Here is a 25,810-nt window from a genome sequence, read left to right on the forward strand (position 1 = left end):
CATGGAAGTGAAAGGAAATTGTATGTGAGCAAGAAATTAAGAAAGGTTGGTTCAAGAAAGGCTCAGCTACCGCTACGAAAACAACAACGATCCTAACTTCAGCGATGTCAACAGCGATCCACTGGTACATATTGATTAAAAGGAAGAAATTTAGAGACATTTGATCTGTTTCAAGGCAGAAGAGATGTTGGGTTTTCAGTTTTGGTGGATCATTTGCAAAGAGGATGCTTTCTGTGTCATACGCCTTGGATCTTGTTCACTGTGAGAAAGAGGGTCGCTTTGGACTAGCTAGCTAACTGTATGTAAGATGCAGGAATTGCGACGAACTGACGATCATTCCAACTGGTATACGACACAGCATAGGTCAGAATGATCCCGGTCCTTTTGATGTCAACACTAAACTTGCTGTTGGTTAGTGTTTTAACAAGAAATTTAGCGTGTATCAAAAGTGCATTTTGCGATTTATCTGTAAAAGATAATTTCTCATCTGGTCATATATAGGTACATACAGTGTTGTAGAATTGTAATTTACAAGTACCAGCACTCCTACTAGTATATATTTAGAGTAGAAAAGAGGATGTATCCCTTGCCGCAGTAGTAAGTGCATGCATAGCATATGTGAAAATCAATTTTTTATTACATCTTTAACCTATTCTGCATTGGAGAAGCTGTGGTTTCAAAGATATTTTCGACGCCCAACATACCAATTTTCACTCCAAGAAATTTGAGAGAGCGCGAAACCGCCCCTGCCCTAGAAGGAAGAATTCCTGTTATAAAGCAATACCATACGAAGCACATGAATCAAGGTTTATATTGTTATATACCGTAGCTACACAATTTTACGCATTAGTTTACTTCATCACAGCAAGTAAAGTAAACGACCTGACCGACGAGACAATTGTAAAAATATCAACGTATTTGATTGGCCTAACTACTTTAGCGGAATCGTGCATTTTATAAAAACTAGGTAACAGGTTCTGAGAGTGACCAGACCAGTTACGACTTGGGGCGTAGACAGAACATGCCACTTACATAAAGTTATTACAGAACGCAGAGTCAGTAAGTAGTTTTATCTCTTACTAAAATTTCCTCTTTTGAATGATTGAATGAGTAAATATTTTTATAGTCTGCCAAACTTATATATTAACTTAGTATTCTGATAATTTTACTTCATAAATAATGAAAACGTAATGTTGAATTTTATTTGTAACGCTGTATTCTATCCTCTAGTATGTCATGTACTTTTTAATTGAAATACGACACTGTTCCATGTATAGGTAAATATGACAGCTGCATTGCCCAGAGATTATTATTAGACTCAGCTCGATTCCATAAATCGGTACGATATCCTTGGATATGCACATTGTTACATTGGTATTGTATGTAGTTCTAGATTATTTTTTTTATAGCCAAGTATAACGAGAAATTGAGTATATAGTTGCTGATATCATTTTAATTACCAAGTTCAATAACATAAACGTAATTATTTTATTACAGGGACTCTGTGTTTTATAAGTCCCCTACCGGGTTTCACCGGAGGGGACTATAGCTGTCCTCTGCGTCCGTCTGTCTGTCTGTTCAACTTCAGTTTTCCACACTTTTTTTTCTTTATGTGTTTGAGGAATAATATGAATTTGCTGAACAGCTTCAAAATGTCAAACTACAGATCAAGTTTACACTTTTGTAGCGTCTGGTTGACACATTTTCGAAAAAATTAATTTTTTATATTCCAATTGTTTAATGTTCGGGTTCGATATTCTGCATAACAGTGCATTGTTCTCACAATTTCCACAAACCGGTAGGGGACGTGTATTGCTTATGCAATACTCTCAGAATGTTTGTATAGCAAATACATGTGAGCGAGCAAATGAAATTGTTATTTGTCATATTGTATATTGATATTTATTTTAAGTAAAGTGGATTGGTGCTCTCTTATGATGCTGGGTGGCAACAGCCAGAAAGTAGTAGAAACTACAATAGTCTCTCAAGTAATTTTTGTGCATGTAAAATATATACACTTGACCTCTGAAAACTTCATTTGTAAAATATGAAAGTATAAATTTCAGTGCATATTGAACTTAAACATGTATTAACTCAGTGACATAAGGCATTACATGGTTGTATTTACAATTTGTTTTACATAATTCTTAGGACACTCATTAATGATTGGCAGTAAAACTGGCGAAGTAGTAGGATTCGGTGTAATGCCCAAAACATGCAGAACTTGCAGTTACTACAAAAACGAATCTTGTGAAAAATATCATAACTGCAGAAAGAAATGGTCCAAAATCGATGGATCCAGCAATGGCAGCCATCATCATTAAAATACTGAAAGTAAGGGACATAAAGTTAGAACATAAGTTATGGATTATGACACCAGTTCTATTTGCAAAATAAGATCAGAAGTAAATCCAGTGATAGAAAAGTGCAGTGATAAGAACCACACTTTGAAGAACTTCACAAACCATCTGTTTACACTACAGAAAGAAAAATACAGGAGGATTCTATGTACAAAAGTTTTAAACCATATAAGAAAATGTTTTTTAGATGCTGTTTCATCCAGCAGAGAAGATTCACAGTCAACAAAGTGACAAACTTTCTTCATTAGAGAGCAAATAGAACAATAAATGCTTCAATCAAATTGTTGCAAGAAAAATTCCCCCCAAAAAACAATTTTTACTCTGGTTCAGAGAGTATCAATAGCAGAGTTGCTGCGGGTGTTGCTAAAACGCGGAACGGTAAACGGAACGGAAAGCGGAACGGAAAGGAAAACTGAAAATATCATGTCACGTTTATCGCTTTAAAAGGATATAGACTGGCCAAGAGCGATTTACTTTGTGTCATTTATTCATATCTAATGAATGATTTTGAACATGTTGCTGCCTTGTTAATATTCTTATGAATGTCTATCAAATATAGCATTGTATTCATTTGGCTTTAATTGAGTACGAAACGAAAAAAATCAAATTTATACGAATTGTGAAACATTAACATGATTGAACGAGCAAAATAGCTACAACTTTTTTCTTATTTTTCATATATGGTATTGCTGGCATATCAAAGTAACGTACGCAGTTAATGAAATAGTTCAATGAGTATTTTTATATTTATACTTACATCAACATTGAATTTTCGGTTCTCTATACGATCTTAAATCATACAGACGATACAGTATCATTGAAATGAAGAAAAAAAACCGAACGACATACGACATTTAAAATACCCGGTACTTAGTGAAACTATTTTTTTAGCAATGTAATTTTGTTTACGTTTGTAATTCTTGGCAGTTGTTTATTCCTGCAGCTATATACATATGATCCGAATAAAGAGTTCTAGACGTTGCCTGGTTTGATTTTCCGATTATAAATTGGGACTATAGTCTGTCGATCCCAAAATATTCATGCAGCACATTTGGACGATTTCAAAAAATACACTTACCTGTAAAAGATACAATTGAAGTAGATAAAACGGGAAATATCCAACAAAACTTCATTAACACATTATCATTTTTTTAATCGGAAAAATTCACAGGATCGAAAACAGATTTCTTACAGCGAATGTTGACATGTTTTCTCCATTTGTAAGTTACTCAGAAGACCTCGCACAATTTTTCAACGTTATCCTCCGGGTCCGTTGAAATTCAAAACACCGTAGACTTCTTTACTTTCAGTCGTGTATTAAAATCAGCTGATAAGCTAGAAGTGGACGTTTTTAATCAAGAATAATGAGAATTGTGAATGCTTTTGAAAAGGATTCGCTTGAACCCCGAGGTAGATATGAATATCTAGTGAAATAATTATTCTTGAATTAATAATCTAATATTGCTTATCTTTCAAAAAAAATTAAAATTACATTAAGTAAATCGTTTTTAGCATGATTAACCAATCTATGCAGTAAATAACATTAGATAAGATTTTCCGTTTTCCGTTCCGCGTTTTAGCAACACCCGAGTTTTTCCAGCTACCTGCAAAAAAAAATATAGGACCACATTATGTGACCCTGTTAGTTCTCCATCTTCCCATACCTTTCTCTCTCTATTTATCTAGATATATATATATATCTACCGTGTGCTAATATCTTTATGATATTTCTGTCCTGTTATTTTATAGATAAATGAAGCATTGAGCTTTTCACCTGGGTCCTTCACAGTTAAACACGCTGACCGAAAAAGCTGAAACGGGAGAGCAATTCAGAGAAATATTGTACTAAGGAATTCAAGAAAAGGAGAGTTGAACTAAAGAAATCTGCTTTTACTGCTGCATCATCATCAGAAACAAACAGAAGTGGTGTGTATTTTACTTCCAGTAGCATTACAGCGAGTGACATGGAAACCATACCACCAACTCCTGAACAACTTCAACAAACTCCACTACATCCCTATTGATACAGCATGGTTTATTTTTATCTGGGGACGACGGGTTTAGGTTTGTGTAGCACACTGTAGAATATCATATTATACTTTTGTACAAATATGTTACATAATGTTTTTCTATAATGCCCATGGTATTACCTGATATAACATGTATATACACACATTTTTCAGTATTATCAGCTGACATCATTCAATTGGCAACAAGGTGTGGATAAGCTGAATTCAATCAGTATGTTTTTCCAACAACCAACATAAATGTCATGTAATGGCATCACAAATCACAAGACTGACTTACGATGGTACATCTTTGTAAAAGAATAGTGTCCATGTACCAGCTGTTTCTCTAGAAAAATACCTGACATAATTTTGTGATTGACTGAGGAATTCGGGTATGGAACATCCAGTACTGTTCGCACATAATGCAAGGAACTTTGACAGCCTTATTTTTGGTAGATCCGTACTGAAGAGTGGGAAGGTAGAACGTGAAAAGATTATCTGTGGCTTTAGTGACACCTTGCAAATGCTAAAAAACATGCATCTGGATCCCATGTGCACTTTTCTGTGGAGACTTTGGTAAAGTATACTCCTGGATGCACTTACAGTGCACATAATTCAGTCGAAGACTGTAGCTATGTCCAGAGAGTTGTTGAGCATCACAATATTGACTCATTATATCTTCAGTTAAGTTTTAGTACGAGGTACATTATTGATAACATAAAGCAGATGGAAACATAAAAAAGAATCTACATACTCGTATGCCATTACTTGAAAATCATATTATTTCTGACAGCATGTGTAAAAAGATATCTTTTTCAGAACTAAATTTCAAACATCTACAAATAGCATATCAATGTGGCTATGATGAGATACACAACTTATATACAGAGACTTTTCAGGGCAAGCCAAGATTCACTAAAGGCACATCTTTCATTACTGCTGTGTCTAACTTCAATGAAGAGATATGACTCTAGATTGTAAAAATTGATTGTAAATTCATTTCAGTCATTATGTTGTATATTTTACCGGATGTAATACTTTTAATTATTATCTTTATAATTCAATCATCCCGATGGTAATTTTTTATGTAGAGAAAAATCAAAATACACTGTATCAAATACAATCTGCTGAAACTGATATCATTCTTTTTGTTTACTATATATGGAATATTTCCTAAGATTACCTGGATACAATGGTAAATAATTATCAATTCTTTATCATGAAAACAAGTCCTAAAAAATGCTGCACAATAACTGGGAAAATAATATCTTCATTTTTCCCCTGAGGGTAGGAGTACCTTAAGAACATCAAATTGCATGTTACATGTCATAGATCAAATTAACCTGTCTCTTCTTTTCAACGATGTAGGTGAAAAAAAATCTCCAGCAAACATAGATAGATCAGGACTTGTTTTTGAGGATGCTGGAGTTCAGCTTAAAGTTTTGGTGAGATATTTCATCTTTTGTTAATAGAGAAATATATCGTGTGATTCTCAGTTTTATATCTAAGTAAACACCTTTCTTCGAATGTAGATGTGTATTGTTAGCTCCCAAGATCCGAAGTCTTAAGTGAGCTTTTCTAATCAAGATTTACCTGTTGTCTGCCATCGTTATCGTAAACTTTTCATATTTTTTGTTCGGCTCCAGAACCGCTAAGCTGATTTACACTATACTACTATACTTGGCATAAAAGCATCCCCGGGTAAAGGGATTTCAAGTTTATTGAAATACAGGGCCAAGCCTCCTTTTAAGAAAATGTAATTTAGTACTATTGAACATTTTCTCATCCGATTTTCAAAATCTTTTCGGTTACAAGTTCAGAATAAATAGTACAATTTAAAAATTATGGTCCGAGGGGCCACTTTTTGACTCCTTGTAAGGGTTTTAAGGGAAAAATAATATAACTTTATCATAATTCAAAAAAAATAAAATTTCAAGAGTTATCTCGCTTTGCTTAATAAATGATTGGCATCAGAGCTATTGGCCTACCAAAACTTTTGAATTATAGTTGAGTTTTTTTCTTACATATGAATTTTTTAGAACTTTTCTTCGAGAAACAAACGATGTAGTTGGATATAAAATTCTAGAGTTGTCTTTCTTCGGGCATTTAATTTTTTAAATGTTAACGTGTGGGTATATGTTCATGGTTTTTGGTCTCATTTAATAATATACAGATTTTGAGAACAAATATTAGAATTTAAACAAGGGGTTTAAAGGGCTGTCGAAAAGCCCTTCCTTTTTGTTGGAGAGAAAAACAGGTCTAGTTCATAATTATCATTATAATATCCGTGTTACGTTGATTAATGAAGACAAAATTATCTTTTTTACATATAGATATTAATAAATCTGAGAAAACTTTATAACTTTTAATATGTTATACAGTGTATGTCCTAAGTAGATTATAAGTTTGAACATCATATTACGATTTTCATTTGTTCGCCGACACTGTGTTCGAACAGGCATTCATTGATTATCTTTTTCTTATAAAATTGATATGAATTCAACCGTCGGAAACCTTTAAAATCTTAGTATTAATTTTCAAGTGACATGTGATAAATTTAGAATACAAATTTACGCCATCCAGATTTGGACAACAGCTTAAAAATTTCAATTCACAGCTTGACTTATCTTTCTGACATTAAACTAGACGTTAATTTATGTCGCGGTGATATAACATATATTATAACGTTTTAAACAATGATATCTTTTAAATTCTAAAATGATACTTAATAAAACGTTTACTTCGAATTAAAACTGTTATAACTAAAATATGCCACTGCCTCATTTTCAATAATACAGTGCCCATTAGAATGTGAGAATCGCGATGCAGTATGTCCTTTGAAAATCAGTACAAAGATTTTAAAGATTTCCTACATTTGATTTTACATGTTTATGTTAATTTGTTTAAGGTTAAATCTAATTCATTTACATCTTTATATAATATTATTTATTTAAATTAATATATTTGTTTTCAGTAATTATTCTTCATAGGGGTTCTTCTATGAAATATCAATAATTTTATTAAAGTTACGCGTTTATTTGCGAAAGTTTCGCGTTAATTCGCGAAAAACAAAAAACAAAATGACGATATCGATATCGAATTTAAAAAATTCTAAACCAATTATGATGTCGATATCGACGATATCGTACACAACTTGATGATATCGACATCGATATAGACATACACTGCTGAAGTTGCAGAATCAATTTTATTGTCGATATCGACAATATCGTTCACCAAATGACGAAATCGACGTCGATATCGACACATAAGTTTTAAGGCTTACTATTTATAGGCGATATCGTGCACAAAATGACCATATTCTAAAAAATAGCGATCTTTATAATTGCATTTAAACAATGACAATATCAACCTCAATATTTACATTTATGAATTCTGTTTAAATTATCGGTAATAAAATTTAAAAAATAACAATGAGAAGAAAACTAAATGATGGGTTTAAAGGATTTTAAAATGATAAAATTGTGATCGTCAAGATAGTCAAATCTAAAGATAAGCATGGTACAGTTTTCCAAAGTATTTGATAACATTCTGCACAAAAGCAAATTGCTTTTGTTGTGTATATATGTCAATCGATATCGTTACGATATCGTCGATATCAACGACATCGACTTTAAAATATAGTGAGTTGCAGTTGTGTTTATATGCAAAACGATATCGATACGATATCGACATGAAATATGAACAACTTAAGTTGTAAACAAAGAAAAATAAATTTTGATACGGTATCGTCGATATCGACGTTAAAGATGGACATACTGTGTTCTATACATATGCATATCGATACGATATCGTCGACATCGACGATATCGACGTTAAATATTGACAGCTGTAGTTGTGTACATGTGCAACTCGATATCGATACGATATGTCGATATCATCATGAATATGGACAAGTTTAGTTTAGGACAAAGAAAATCGATATCAATACGGTTCATCGATATCGACGATATCGACGTTAGATATGGACGTTGAATTTGGACAGCTGTAGTTGTGTATATATGCATTTAAGTTCTATTATATTGAAATCAGTGAATCGATATCGATACAATATCGACGATATCATCGATATCGATACTACGAGAGTTTGGTCATAACTCATCATCGAGCATTATACTTACCTGTTAGAGTATACGATAGCTCTAATTCCGGAATTTGTTATCACCGCTGAGTCAAACTTTAATCACTCCCTAAACCTTTGCAGCACCCCATACTACACCGTATGCTCATTTTCATTCGAGATGCCCTCCGTCTGATATAAGTGGGAAGGTTTGGAGGGCGTCTAACGAGTTATGTCCAAGACACGATGTAGTATCGATATGATGCTCGATGATAATTATCAAAGGGGAAATTTATAATCGAAACAAGATTTATGGTGGAAAAAGCCCCAAAGGTGGGATTTTAAAATCAGTACTAATGCGAAGAAAAAGAGAACACATCTTTTTACAAATGTTACAACAATAAGAGAGGTTTGGTGCTTAAAATAATAGTATGTTTATAAAATTTGAAGATCTTTCAACCTTTTTTGCCAGATTTATTATACTTATTTGTCGAAATATTTTATTAGTGAAATGCTTATTTGATTGGTTTTTGGTCAGATGAGCGATGTGGTCCATTGGCCTCTTGTCGTCTTTTACTTGTTGACCTCTATTGTGATGAAGCTTTTCCCCAACATTATTTGATTATTATTATTTGTGTTATGACTTGTTGTTTGTAGGTGAGGGCTTTCCTGATCTTTGAAGTGGAGAAGTTAAAATGATGTTATAAAATCGTTCTAAAAGGTTTTTTTGTTTTTAATTTTATTTGTTTCGGACTTGTTGTCTGTAGGTGGAGGCCCTGCGGAAACTTGAAGTGGATACGTTGATACTGACCAGTCAAATGACGGATGACACAGGATGTTATGGCTCCCCGAAGGGGTTACAGTTCCTGAAAGACGAACTCGATCTGAGAAAAAACTTCATGACCTTCTGTACTGGTACATGTAAAGATTATTTGACTATTTATGAATCATTTGCGTTCCGTCATTTTTAGAGGAGACGTGTTTAGTTATTACAAATGACTAAATGTACATGTTAGTAGCTTGAAAATATATCTTATATCCAGCAAAAACATGCCATGTATGGTTTATAGTTTGTGCATCTTCAACTTTTGCATTGTATATGCTAAGGGATTTGAATTATTTATTGAAAATTTAACATACACAAACTCATTGCACTATTTTGCACAATTTTTTCCAAAGATAGGGATAACCGAGTTCGTGCATACATTAAAATAAAAATAAAAAAAAAATAAATGATATTCATGTATCTCTTTAACTAAATGCATTGCTTTAAGTTGATTAAAATATACGTTTGTACCTACGTCTTTATGAATATAATTAAGGATGATAATTGTAACATTTTAACTTATGATTTCGTCTTCAAAAGACCTAACCAAGTGGTTGATTTAAAGTCGGAACGTTGTTCAACTCTTATTAAATATTAAAGCAAAGCTGAGAGTTGACACCTAAACAACATGTCAACGTTGATGCCATGTTGATGACCCAATAAGTTTCAAAGTGGAATCATCAACCAGTTTTCTAGGTGAAAGCAACGTCTTAATAGATATGCTGTACCAAAAAAATAACTTTTAGAGGTTCGTTCCTTATGTTTTGGGTAGACATTTCTGGTCAACTCTAGTCTAAAAATTCTCCATCACATATTTAATCTAGTAGTATATTTATATTTTACAAAGCCAGATATATTATATTGAAGAAAATTTAATAAACACATTTTACATAGTATAGTAAGGTAGTATATTTTGTAACGGAAGGTTTTCAAGAAGGAAATGAACAATTTTCATAACTCACTAATTTTAGAGTACTGTTACTATAGCTTCTTAGTTTAAAGCGCAGACGTTTTAAAAAAACATATTAAAACAATAATTTGATATTACTATCGATATAATTTGGCATATTTAGCTAATATTTGGTAGAAGTAAGAAAAAGTTAACTCCAATGTTGGCCTAAAATTAGCTTATTTCATGCTATATCTAAAATTTCTGAGATGTGACCCATACTTGTTTTACTTTTAAATGAGACATTAATTGTATGTCTATTTGTTTTCAAATATTTTAAAAGATGACATTATTATATATTTTTTTTCATTTGCGATATAATTGATTAATCCAAAATGTATTTACATCTGTTGTTGTATGCATTATGTACTGACCTTTGGAGCCACCAGTAAAGCAAGAGTTAGATTTTAGTTTTAGAGTCACTTCATGTGATCAACTTTATACTGTATTAATATCATGACTAAATGATAGTTCAAACTATAAATTTTTTTTTAGATTTCTTCAAATTATCATTTTTCATGTCAATTAAAAAAAATCAATCAAAAAATTAGCATTTCTGTTTGGAGCCTATATTCCCAAAAACATGTCATGTGACATGGGTCCTAATAAAATAAATGAACATTTTAGATCCCCGGTTTTATATCCAAGGGGTTTCGCATGATTGACATTACTATAATTTCAGATGTCAACCTCCTTAAAACAAACTTCTTTATTCCATTTTATTTAGTTTTTACAAGTAGGATCTTATCTTTATTTGACGCTGAATAAAATTGTCAATTTTGTAATTTATATTTTCAAATTTCAATGATCTTTAAAACAAAAACAAGAGATGTATGTGAAACACTAATGTCCCCTCCCTTGGAAACATCTGTAAAGCAAATGAATGGAAACTGCAAATAATTAAAACATCTGCGAACGGAAACTGAAATTAATTGGAATAGGTGCATAACTCTATCACAATCGGACTTTACATACAAGCTGTTTACCAAAGGAAGTATACAACCAGGATTAAAATGAAGGGCAACTTTCTAAGTTTGGATCTAATTTTAAAAAATGAAGTATCTAAAGACAGTACAAACTAATGAAAATTCGTTATTAAATGATTAAGGGTTTTTTCGGCTAACAGTTTTCTTAACTGTCGTAAGTTATAAAATTAGTATTACTGTCATTTACAAAAAAATGTCAATATAACCATTTCATTTCAATTTTAAAAAACAATTCCGTATACTATTTGAATTTGAGTATTTTATAAATGCATCTTAAAATTGCATCTTTCTTCAATGAAATTTGAAATGGAAAAAATTAGTTTAAAAAATGATAAAACACGTGTAAACTTTGCCAGCGGGGGTCTTAAAATTACTTTGTTATAGCCGTAAATTCTTTATAGTATACATCAATGTTCTATAGGTTTATAAAAGAAATCTGCCGGGACATGAATAATAATTTGTTATAGTCGTATATTTGCTATATCCGTATTCGTTATATTCGAGTTTTGCTGTACAATAAAAAAATTCAATAAGATTTCGTCTGCTAAACATTTCGAGTTTTCTCGGTAAGGCAAAACGTCTCTCATTTCTTGAAAAGAACATAAATCTTGGTTATTAAATAAATAATCAAATCAATTGATTTATTTGAAGAAAAAAACCGAAAAAGCTTGCTTTTCCAGTGATAATTTATAGGGACTTGTCAACACTCGAACGTCACAGCTACTTAAATATAGCAAAGCACGTCAGTATATTCAACAGTCGGTATGATAATAACAATGGTGTCTGGATTTGATACATAGTGCACTCGCTTCCGGCCCGTGCACTATGTATCAAACCCTGACTACTATTTAGGCATAGTATATGCACAACACAACACTATTATATAAATAGTGATCTACTATTCTACATGTATCTCAACTTTTAAAATCGTACGGAAGTCCCCCTCGTTGCTCGCAACGGGATCGTGTCTAGTTACATGTATTTACTGTTTTTGTTTTGATTAATTAGGGCTTTTCAATTTTCGGTCGAAAAGACCTAGTGTTTCCGTCTTTTTTTATTAATATTTTTAACAGAATTTCTATCAGCGATTTTTTGAAAACGGAAACAAATACTGAAACAGAAACACACATTGATACAATTTAACAATGGTCTTAGAGCAAATTCTGACAATTCGCGTTTGTAAGGTTTTGGACTTCCGGTTCCGGTACTTTTGTGATTTTTTTTTTTCACGGAAAATACGAAAATTAAATAAAAGGCAATATATTCCTTACTTTTTCAGTTCACTTTTTCAGAGCATTCAAGAAAGTTCGTTCCGTTTTTTACTGTGCCTAGATTCATTTATAAAAAATTAACTCGTGTGTATTTTTTTTTAATAACCAGATAAGCCACTTTTGTTTTTCAGTACATTTTTAATTCTGTTTGGCATTGAATGAATTAAAGAAATCAAATGTTTCTGAGGTATCTTCCTCCATGCTCGTTGAAGACGGCGGCGTAATTAGTCCATGGATGTCGGGCGTGGATCCTTGTAGGCCTCACTGTCCAGACTACTCAAGAGATTTTCTATCGTTTATATGAGTGTCAATGTTAAACAAGTCACGCGTCATTCGTTTTCACAAAAATAATTCAAATAAATGTTACAACATTTCATCTGTATAATGACACACACAATCCGCAGACCGGAAAAGGTTTTGAATAATATGTTGCACTTATAGTTTTGCCGGTTGGAACAATGTGTAGCTTTGACAAGCCAGTAACTCACTTTGCACCCAGATCATGACTTTGGCGCTTGACTTGACGCAGCTGACGTCGGGTTCCTCGTCCGACTTGGACCCCCACTTAACATCGTCTTGTCGGTTCGGAACAAGAAACAGATATTTTGTAGATTTGTCACTGAAGATGTAGTTCTTCCGGTCTTTAGCTGTCAAGTGCTTGTAATCACGAGCAAATTTTAATCTTTTCTGACGTTGTGTTTTCGTTAGAAACTTATTTCATGATCGTGTGAATGCCTTCAATTTTTTACTTTTCGTAAATTATTTAACACAGTCACATGACTTACATTATAGCCCGAGTTCTTGAGTTCCTTGCTTCATTTTCTTGTAGATTTTCCTCAATGTATTGTATGTTCTCAACTTTCCTTTTTACTATGCCTACTATTTTCGACAGTCGGCCCGATCTCGGTTGGACGGTGAGCTGTTTATTTTCCTCTCGCCAGCTGCGTCTCCAACTTTGTTACCATCGCTCACTTTTACACAGTTGTTTAGCCACATCCTTCACACCCAATCCTGCATCTAATAAACTCAAAGCCTGGGCTCGTTCGTTGACAGTGTCGACACTTGTGCAAGACGTCTGCCTTTTCTCCGAACTCGTCATTTTGTTTGATGACATAGTAGACATAAATATTTTCATCACTCTATGACACCACCAGAGAGTGCACTTAGGGGAGGATAACTGCTGATATGTGAGAGAAAATCCTTTAGTATAACCAGTGTGAATTTGACACAGAAATATTGTTTTTATCAATTTATTTTTTGTCGATTTTATACAGAACGAACTTTCTTAACACCCTTTACTAATTTATTAGTGCAAACATTTTCATATATCTTATAATTTTTTAGATAATGTGCCTCAAACTTTGGAAAAGGGGGAATGAAAAAAAAAATCACCTATACTTAAATAGACAGATATAACATATTTTCCGATTTTCATTTGAATATATTGACTACTTCCCGTTTTATAGGTCGATGAAAATCGTTTATATGAGTGTCAATGTTAAACAAAAGTCACGCGTCATTCGTTTTCTCAAAAATAATTTAAATAAATGTTACAACATTTCATCTGTATAATGACACACACAATCCGCAGACCGGAAAAGGTTTTGAGTAGACAATTCGAAAAAAATATGCAGGGGCCACCGTTAAAAACATACCTTTAATGGTAACTTTCTTTCATTTTCATTCGGTAGTTATAACCTTTTTCGACTTATTGGACTACCATTTAAACATAACGGTCAGAGGGGCCCCTTTTGACTCCTTATACGGGTTTTAAGAGCCTAAAGGGTACTTTTGTAAAAAAAAAAACAATAACAAAAAGAATTAATAAGACTTATCCCGCTTTGCTGTAAGGGCGTTTAAAGATCAATACTCTGAGCATACCAAGTCTTGGGTCCGATAAAAAGTGTTTACTGTTATAGATGTTCTTAACGAAATAAAAAGTTTATCTTGAAACAGTTATGGAGTAATCTTTCTTTTGACGTTGCATTACTTTTAAGTTCTTATTTAAGCAATTGTTATACTTATGCTCTTCAAGGTCAAGTGTTTTATAAAAAATATTGTCCGGACCATAACACAGGACTCCTTCAACATACAGACTTTTAACTTTTAAATCATTAATAGATGGTATATATTCTAACTGAACCTTATCAACATTTTTAACCTGGACCTAAACATTTTATTAAAAGGTCAAATTAGAAAAAAAATCATTGTTCAACTTCTAAATATACTTTGACAGAAGGGCTTCAAACTTTAAACAAAGAACATAAAAATACACTGAGGTGAACTTTTGATTAATATTTGACCTTGACCTTGTTTACTCAAGGTCAAATTAAGAAAAAATACTAAAATAAATTCTGGGTTGTAACTTAGATACCTTTTGACATTAGCACTTTTAACTTAAAACATAGACGGTATTGAGTAAGAGTGCATAGTATCATAATTTTTTTACCTTGACCAATATTGTGCCTCAAGTTAATTCATTTTCTAAAAAAATATTGTGCAAATCGTAACACGAGATTCCTTAAACATACAGACTTTAAAATTGTATCACAGATATAGAACTTAAATACCATGAGACGTACCCTTGTTAATTCTTTTTTTACATGGATCCTTTTCCTAACTCAAGGTTAAATTCAGAAAAAAAATCATTTTTTTTTCAGACTATAACTTCAAAATTCTTTGACAGATAGACTTTAAACTTAAACCATAGTTTGATGATCTAGCAAAAGAGTGAACAAAAGCCAACTTTTTGACCTTGACCTTTTTGGATCTTGGGGTCAATTATCATGAAAATATTCCTAAAATAATGACTTTGTAACAAATATGGATGATATAAACATAAAGCTAACATCAATCTTTTTCACTTATTTAATTTGCCCCATATTACACTCCTTAAAGAGAAGGGGACACGTGTTTTTTATTAAAAAAAATACCCACTAGTTATTTTTTTTATACTCGACAAACTTTCGTCAGCGATTTTTAGCTCACCAAGACGAAGTCAGGGGGAGCTTATGCTATACCCTCGGCTTCGGCGTCGGTGTTCGCACCTGGTTAAAGTTTTTGTTGCAGGTCCTGTATCTAAGCTATTACTTGTCCTATCTTCACCAAACTTGCATGGATGATGCATCTGGACCTACTTATGGACTTGAAAGACTTGGATGCTGAATCTTAGTCCTAAATTTCAGATGCTGGAGGAGGTTAAGGTTGTTGGACTAGGTTAAAGTTTTTGTTGCAGGTGCCCTTTGATAGCAATATCTAAGTTACTGCAGTTACTTCACCAAACTTGCATGGATGGTGTGTCGTATGATACTGATGCACTTGACAGGCTTGAGTGCTGAATCTGAGCTATAGGTTTCGGATGCTGGAGGAGGTTAAGGTTTTTGGAGCAGGTGAAAGTTTTTGTTGCAGGTGCCCTTTGATAGCAATATCTAAGTTACTGCTGGTCCGTACTTCACCAAACTTGCATGGATTGTGTGTCTTATGATACTGATGCTTCAGACAGGCTTAAGTGCTGAATCTGAGCTATAGGTTATAGATGCTGAAAGAGGTTAAGGTTTTTAGAGCTGGTTAAAGTTTTTGTTGCAGGTGCCCTCTGATGATTGTATCTTAGTTACTACTTGTCCTAACTTCACCAGACTTCCATGGATGGTGCGTCTTATGATACTGATGCACCAGACAGGCTTGAATGCTGAATCTGAGCCATAGGTTGCGGAAGCTGGAGGAGGTTAAGGTTTTTTGAGCTGTATAAGTTTTTGAAACAGGTGCCCTCTGATGATTATTTCTTAGTTATTACTTGTCCTAACTACACCAGACCTCCATGGATGGTGCGTCTTATGATACTGATGCACCTGACAGGCTGCTTGAATGCTGAGTCTGAGCCATAGGTTTCAGATGCTGGATATGGTTAAGTTTTTTTGGAACAGGTCACATGTTTTATAGATGATAGCTTGCATAGTTGATTTAACTAAATTATAAATGAAACGCAGAGGTTGCTTCGGATGCAGAGCCTGATCTCCATTATCGAGGATGCTAAAAAATCTCATACCTTACTCAAACCTGCTCGATAGATAGATGTGTTTGATGATAAATGATATAACATGATTCCTATGATATAGTATTGTATGGTATGAAACAATATTGTTCAAAATAATACAATATATTATCGTATGCAATATTATAAAAAGTTATATGATACGATATGATATTTAACAATTTTGTTGATATTTTATGTTATGATATTGTAACATGATATCGTTATGTATAGTATTGAATATTATGATACAATATTGTATAATATTATATTGTATTATTAATTTATTATTTTATCAAATGATACTATTACATTAGATATTGAAAAATATAATATTGTATCCTATGATTCAATATTGTATATTCTATAATATTGCATCATACGATATTGTATAATATGATATAAGTTTCTGTAATATAGAATTATATCACATGAAATTGTATAATATGATACTGTAATATTATATAATATAGTATCATACGATATTGTATAATATGATATATGTTTTATAATATGATATATGATCACATCACATGAAATGTATTGTATGATATTGCAAAATATATTAATATATCATATGATACAATATGTATAATATAATGTTGTATTATATATTTTACTTTATCACATAATATTGTATCATTTGATATGATACAATGTTGTATCAAATTATATTGTACCATATGATACAATATCATATTATGTTTCAAAAATGATACAATTAAAAAATATAATATTGTATCCTATGATTCAATATTGTATATTCTATAATATTGCATCATACGATATTGTATAATATGATATAAGTTTCTGTAATATAGAATTATATCCCATGAAATTGTTTATATGATACTGTAATATAATATAATATCGTATCATGCTATATTATACAATATAATATATGTTTCAATGTTATGATGTATTAGGTAATATGCTATTGTAATATAATATTATATTGTTTTATATATTATGATATTGTATTATGTGATCAAATACAATAACGTATAACACAATATAATGTCATATCATACGTTACAATAGCATATATTATCATTGTTTTATATGGTATTTTATTGTATTATATGATATATGTTGTAAATATGATAGGATGCAATATTTAATTTTATATTATTGTATTGATTAACATATTAACATATGATTATCATACAATTTTTTAACATATGATATACGATATTGTGTCAAAACAGAATCCATGAATATCCAAGATCATAAAGTATGATTTTCATTTAATATAATAAAGGTGGTCTCATAAAGGTGAAGTCTCATAAGGGTGATGCCTCGTCTCGTTGAGCTTTGTAATCTGTGATTACCTATTATTAAAAAAAACGGAAAGACACATTGAAACAATTATGAAATAGTCATAAGGCATTTTGATGACACGCGTATGTAAAGTTTTGGGATTCTGGTTCCGGTGTTTTAGGTTTTGTCCAGGAAAATAATGAAAACTAAATTAAAACAATATACTGCTTAATTTTTTAGAAAGAGCATTTAAGTTTTAGAATAAGGTGTTTCTTGTCTAGTTGTACAAAATTGTAAGGAAAGGTATTTTTCTATATATTACAGTTTTGAGATATAAAGCCCCAAATTGAAGGGGGGGGGGGGGTGAAAAAGAATAAAAAAGAAAAACCTTAGGAATTTTACAAAACGCCTAAATATTTTTTAGATAGGAGGAATTATCATAATATCCAAGTTTTAATAAAAACAGTTGTGTACTTTCAGATTTATGAGTAGATGAAGATCGTCAATAAGAGTTTTTCTCAAAACGCTTTGAAGTAAAATTTGTGTAATGACACTGTAAATGCGCAGAGCGGAAAAAGGTTTTGGGTTGACACTTCGAAAAAATAAGGGGTCTGCAGTGGACAACGTTTAAAACAGCCTTTAGTTGTAATATTTTATTTTTTATCCAATTTTAAATTTTCTTTGGTTGATTGTTCAAAGTAACGAGTACAATCTGAGAATGATGATCCGAGAACCACTTTTTGACTCCTTATTGGGATTTTAAGGGCCTATAGATCACAACTTTTTTAAAATTCAAACTTTTATTTCGAAAGAGTTACCTTCTTACCTAGGCATACCTAGTTTTGTTGCTTAGTAATGAATTCTAACTTTATATGGTTTTTTGAAAATATTTTCTAAAAATTAAGAGTAAATCTAATTTCAAAGTTCTGGAATTATCTTTTTTTTGACATTGAACTACTTATATGTATTTATTTTAGCAACTGGATATATCAATACTTTGAAAGATATAAGAAATAAATAACAAAGTTTTTTACTGATATTTTATATAAAATAAGGGGAACAGTGCTTTCGAAAAGCCCTTACTTTTTGTTGAAGACAAAACAATTCTAGTTTGTAATTGTTGTTGTTTTCTTAAATGATTTTTTAACTTCGGAGTTTCGAATGGAGATGAAGATGATTTTAATCTTAACGGTGAGTGAAAGCTAAACGCATTGTGAACATACCGTAAGCGTAAGGGAAAAGCTTTCAGGAAGAAGTCTTATCTGATTTTCAACTTGTCAAATTTATAGAACTAGGTACGGTTGTAATGGTATAGTAACAACAAAAATTCCAACAGTTTTCAAGTTGTTTATGAGAAGTAGATAAATGCATAATTACGAATATGATGTTAAGTGTAAGCGATAAATCCGTAAAAATAATCGTGCAAAGCGTTGCTAAGCAACACCGGCATCCGCTTAATGCACGATGTATACCGGAAATTAACATATTCAAGGCAATTTTTACTATAAAATTTAAAAATGTATATAGAGCGCAGTCCTCGAGCAAATATAATTAAAAAGAGAAAAGTTTTAAACATAATTACATTTTGTGTGAGGCCTGCATTGATAGTTAAATTTCCCGTTTTGTGACGAGTTTTAGTTGTGGTTTCAGTCGGGCAGATGCGGTTATATTTGCCGTATAATCAATTTTCGATGACGACAATCAGACAAAATGAGATGAATTAATCTTCAGTAAATTTCATTACAAAAAACTAATATCTTTAATAAGTTCTGATAAATTATTAAATTGATAATGAATATAGGACGTCATCATTCTTGTTTTCACTGCGCTATAGGTCTACCGTCAACTGTATTTAGGCCTACCGTATACTGTTGGCTGATGTTTTCCTTTTGTTTCCCCCGTATTTGTAAGTTTTATATAAATTTTCCTCATTCAGACTACATACCTTGAGCTTCTTGAAACTATTCTTCGATTTGGCAAATGATTAAAAACAAGATATATATTCGCCATACTTCTCTCTCGAGCTCTCAAAAGGCCATGGTAACAAAGTAGCACCTTTTGCCACCGCATAATATTCCTATTTGTTTACAGCACACAAGAAAACGTCATTACTTCAACAATAAGTCCGGTATTTTTATAGAAATGTTCGGTGAATGGTCCATTCACTTAGAAAATATCAGTAAATTTCATTTGAAGTATTTCAAACTTAAGTACAGAACAAGTTTGTTTACATGACGTCATATTCTTTGAGTAAGGTGGGTCGTGAGTGAAAGAAATTAGGCTTAGCGATTTTTTTTACTCGACAACGTGAGAGGACTCCCCACTTCATCAAACAAAAGGTTGCTGATGTAGACTGTGATATACAATAAAATCTTTCAAATAAGTTTACAGGACACAACCTTAATGCTTAAATTAATCCCGCTGACAAGTTATTGACGATAACGATATAAAGGTTTTAAAGGCGTACGGTCTGACATTCGCACCTTGGCGCGATCATATCGTTTTTAACAGCAATCCTCAGGAGTGCAGTTTGCATACACAGCACTTTTTTCCTCAGAAATGGATAAGCACTCATACTCTGTTTAGAGAGAGAGAGAGAGAGAGAGAGAGAGAGAGAGAGAGAGAGAGAGAGAGAGAGAGAGAGAGAGAGTCTTTTAAACAACGTAGTGTATGTAAGAATTAAACATCATAAATACTGCAAAATACGTTATTGTTAGACTCATTTTTCTTGAAGTGAAAAACGATTAAGGTAGTCCTTTACTCGGCACTAAATGGGCTCAATCATTAAAAGCTTAGCTTTAAATGATAAATATACATTCTAACAATACATATACAAAAGAAAATATGTATGTTTACATGGTAGTTTGTTTGTTATCACCTCTCAGACGGGTGTACCCCCTTGCGAAAAATTATTGACAATTATGAAATTTGCCAGACGTCCGTTTTTCCTAAAAACAATAACCAATTTTGGCAAAATTAGAACTGAACATACAAAATAGAGTATAAATATTTATTTAAGCCATATCTCATCAATAATTTTGCGCAAATTTTTGTAAGTAAGTACGCTTTATGGACCTGATGTATCAAAATAGAATACAAAAAATGCAATGCTAGTATCGCTTTTGGAAATAATTTTACTATTTTATGGACTCAAACTCAAATTTATTCTATAGATTGACATCTTAGAAAACAGATTTGGTAAAATAAATTATATGTTGACGGATTACTTTTCACGCTATAAGCTCTAAACCAAGTAGACCCTGACGAAAAAATCCGTAGAAATCACATTTTGCTACAGTTTTCTGCCTAGATAAACCGGTTTTAGTAAAAGAAAAAGAAAATGCGGGGGCGTCAAAACAAAGAAAATATAAGCATACCTGAGATCCTGGTTAATTAGACACTTCATTTTTCATTTTATTTTAACAGAATCGAGTTTCTCAACATTAATCATTTCTATCTCTCATAGAATACATATATTACCGTTTTAATTGCTTATTATTGCCATTGTTTACAACAGCGATGTAGAGCAAAATCAATACCGGGTATCAAAAACGCTTTGTAAAAGTCGAACCAATATTGTAAAATCCGTATTATGACGTAGTGCGATACTCGGACTACTTTAAACGAAAATTGAAAAGCACATGGTGCAGCTCGCAGACTGATTCGATTGACAGGTGAAACATTTGAAAATAATTAAACTCTTTCTTAATATATGAAACTTTATATCATTCTCTTGAAGAAAGAACAAATATCTGTAATCATATCTATAGTTTTGAAAACAGTAAATGTTACAAAAAGGGTAAGCAATATGTATGTCAATCGTTATGATTCAACATGCTATGTACTCGCTGTTATAAGCGACAAATCTGCATGCTATTAAAAATTCCATACAATTAATTCATTAAATAAATAAACTGAATATACTACTTTTATAAATCAAGAGTATGTTTTGTACCGTTTTTCCCTACATTTTATGTCACATACTGTATATTCCTTATTTTACGTGAGTACCTCATTCCGCGACTCAGCTGTTTTGAATCAAATCGCAAGAATATAAAATTGCAAACGCCGAACTTTTATCATAATTTTAATAAGTCCGAGAAATAAAAGCGAGATTTTAAAACCCGCGATATGTGCTTTTTTTTAGTAATTCTTCGAGTTTCTTTAGGAACATTATATAAAAAGTGCCTGTTTGGGAGGGTAACAGTTGAAATTGACACCCGAGAAAACCATTGTCATTGTTTAATTGTTAAAGACTGTAATAATTTTTAATATTTATTTTTAAAAAAATCAAGCCTTTCAAAAGAGAATGTATAAATGACGTAACGTAATTGTAAAGGCATATGTGTTAACATTGATTTATATATGGAGCACCATAATTTGAACTTTCTAGAAATACACGAGATATTGAATTTTTATTTACTGTGAATAGATTTAAGTTAATAATTATATGTATATAATAATGGTTATTAAACCATTTACCCTCTTACCATTATAAAGTGATTCATAAGAATTCCATTGCTTACGTGTATAAAGTTACGATGCTAAATGCGACGTTATTATAACGTGAGTAATATGACACACCAAAAATTATAAAGAAATTATCAAAACTGTTCTATCGCGTTAGCGGGTTATGTTAATTTTTCCTGCAATGATCGCTACCTTCATTGTCCGCATAAACCATCAAAGAAAGCATTTTATTAACATCTTTCTTTAACTAATTAAAAAACTGATTATAAAAAGTTAGTAAAACTCACTAAATTACTGTTAATCTACAAAAGTAGATTAGGCAAAAGAAACAGCCAAATCGTCTCCTATGAGACTTTGAGTCTGGCATTGTCATGATTATTTCGTGCAGTCCGGGATTTTACTAAGGTCGCTGTTGGTTCAGACCAATCGATAAACAGGGCGTGTCAATTTCAGTCCTGTCACTTACAGTCGCTGTAGATTTCGACCAATCGATAAATAGGGCGTGTATATTTCAGTGTGGCTGTTTCTATAGAGCTATGAATTAACTATAATTTTGCAATGATCGCTACCTTCATTGTCCGCATAAACCATCAAAGAAAGCATTTTATTAACATCTTTCTTTAACTAATTAAAAAACTGATTATAAAAAGTTAGTAAAACTCACTAAATTACTGTTAATCTACAAAAGTAGATTAGGCAAAAGAAACAGCCAAATCGTCTCCTATGAGACTTTGAGTCTGGCATTGTCATGATTATTTCGTGCAGTCCGGGATTTTACTAAGGTCGCTGTTGGTTCAGACCAATCGATAAACAGGGCGTGTCAATTTCAGTCCTGTCACTTACAGTCGCTGTAGATTTCGACCAATCGATAAATAGGGCGTGTATATTTCAGTGTGGCTGTTTCTATAGAGCTATGAATTAACTATAAGTTTCCTTAAGAAATACAGGAAATCATGCTTGGTAGATGTAAATATATATTAATGTCTACATTTTAGTAAACTATCGTTCGATTTAGAGATAGGGCCATTTTTTGCATATACCGTACCTAGCTCTTTCATTATTTGTTCATTAGATCGAGATGAAAGGAAAATTGAAATAGTGCACCATTAAGGTCTTCCGCTGGGAGCGGAAGACCTTGCTATTATTCTGAAAAAAATTCAGATTATTATTTTTTTTCTTCTAGACGCCAACTTTGATCCTTAATATCTTCCTCGTTTGTTCACCGATTGTCTTGAAATTTTCAGGTCTGATAACATGCCGTGCGATGTTGTCGTTGCATATTTTAGTTGATGAAAATACCAATCCGGTTTTGATTTATTTCCCTTTAAGTAAAATTTAACGACTTCTTTTGTCCAGAAGGTTTAGCTTTAACGATGGGCTGGTTTGGAAGCTGATACATTGGATTTGTGCGAGACATATTTTTATTTATTATTTAAATGCAAATAAAAGGAGTGGTATAGATGTTGAAACAAAGGTTAGAAAAAAATGCAAAAAAATCGCGTTTTTCGTTTTAGTTTTTTACTTGCTAATAATTTGTTATAAAATGTATTTTAAAAGATCTTGGTCTTACTGAGACCTTTCATTCGGTATACAGAAAAAGGGACTTGCCCCTTTAATTAGGGAGTTAGAGGCGTCAAAAGTTTTTTGTCAATAACTTGTAAAGGAAAAAAATTTTAATGCATTATTGAAGCAAAGTTGTAAAGAAATAAATTACAAATCCTTCCGTAGTCTTCAATTTAATGTTTTCGTAATTTATAGTCAGTATTTGCAGAAACAATTGTTGTCAGTTCGGTCCATTTTTGTTGGGGTGCGAACATTTAGGAGGTTATGAAAGGGCTTCTTGTAATGCACTAACTGATTCATGCAGCGCGTAAAGATGATTCCACATAAAATTCCCAAATGTTTTTATTCTAATGTACATTTTCATTTCATAAAGATGAACCTCTTTGACCTTATTTTTGTTGTTTGTTTCATAACTGTGCCCCTTTCTATATTTAAATGCATTACGAGACTCAGGTAACCGATCAATAGTATAGTCGCAAGCTGTATTCAGGCCGTCGCCTAGACGACAGTCCATGTGCTTGTAGAGCTGGACGTATACATGTTTAACGCCCCACTGTTTTACTGTAACGGAGACACTTTGAATTGTTTCAGTTTTGGGAGATGTGTTAATAAAATGGTTTCAATGCATGATAATTAAACTCAACTTTTCTACAATACATATAAAGCACAATGTGTATTCATGACATGACAAATGTACGCTGGCAATTTAAACGAACACGGGATTGCTTCTGATAGAACATTTTTTTCAAAGCAAAACAAAATACATGTACTGATTTACAATGAAGATGATATTCTCGTCGTGGAGATGATTTTAAAAAGTGAACTTAATATTCGTATATGATAATTTTGAATATAAAACCGCTTATTTTAAGTTACTGATATTTAATTATGACTTGCCCCGCGTTTTGCGTTTTTTATTTGCAAAACATTTACAAACGAAAATACCAAACAACCTTCAGCAGCAATTTATAAATAATTTATTACGTACCCAATTCTAAAGAGGTAATTAAATAAATTTTGTACATGCTTTATGATTGTACTCGCAATCTTCCATGGAAAAAAGTGGCATGGAAAACAGGTTGTTCAATGTTCATCAAATACGCTGTAGCCTTAGCAATCGAAAATAATTAACAAACTGTATATTGATAGATTGACATATCAACAAACATTCAGACCCGCAATGTGTTATCTACAAGTTCTATAAAATGTAGACTCAATGACTGAATTCTTTACCGTTCTCCGTCTGGGTTATTTTGAATCACGTGTGTATGCTCTGTGTATATATAGATTAATAGCCATATAGATAAACATTTTAAGTGATTAATTTTTAAAAGAAATTGTGTACATGCAAAACAATTAAGTAATGAAATGCTAGGGCAATTAAATTCGAACAATGTATATGGTGAGGGTCGGACTGATACTGGTTCTGCAGTTCTACAAATAGCGAATGTAAGACGAAGTATTGGGGTGTTATTTTTTAAACAAATATAAGTATTGCTTTCCTAAAAGCTTTTATTACTAATCAAAGTATTTTATTGAAAGCATTATTAGTTACCTTAGTTGCAGATATGTAGCTTTCGGTCTGGATCCCGGAAAAATTGACTACCATCCGAAATTTTTCATACAAGGGCTACAGACTAACATTACCTTTAAAAATACATTTTAGAATTTGCCGCTGTTCATAAATTCATTAACAAGACGAGCAGATTCAAGTGGTAATATGTCGTTTGATATGGGATTTATGACGTCTATTTATATTGTTTTCATTAGAATTATTTCATTATTTCAAGCTTGTGGGTGAAATGAAAACAGTTTCACATGTTATATGCCATAAAGGTTAACAATATTCAAGGTTTTCCCTCATTTTCAAGCAATGATAAGAAGGGCTCTTAAAATAAGAAAATAGACGCAAAGTAAACTGCATTCACGGTATATGGTCACATTTTATGATGTGTCTCAAAAGCTCCTTTTTTGGACTCGTCTACTATTAATGCGAAAAATTAAT

General features: G+C 32.0%; 1 protein-coding gene across 1 annotated transcript in view; it reads left to right on the plus strand.

Annotated features, from left to right (window-relative positions):
- LOC128169908 (uncharacterized) overlaps positions 1-25,810 on the plus strand; it is a 319,330-nt gene that overhangs the window by 279,233 nt on the left and 14,287 nt on the right. The window contains exons 6-7 of the mRNA XM_052835942.1: positions 5,738-5,814; positions 9,218-9,365. Of these exons, the coding sequence (XP_052691902.1) occupies positions 5,738-5,814; positions 9,218-9,365 (225 nt within the window). The remainder of the gene's footprint in view (positions 1-5,737; positions 5,815-9,217; positions 9,366-25,810) is intronic.

This window comes from Crassostrea angulata, unplaced genomic scaffold (assembly GCF_025612915.1).
Source record: "Crassostrea angulata isolate pt1a10 unplaced genomic scaffold, ASM2561291v2 HiC_scaffold_257, whole genome shotgun sequence".
Lineage (NCBI taxonomy): Eukaryota > Metazoa > Mollusca > Bivalvia > Ostreida > Ostreidae > Magallana > Magallana angulata.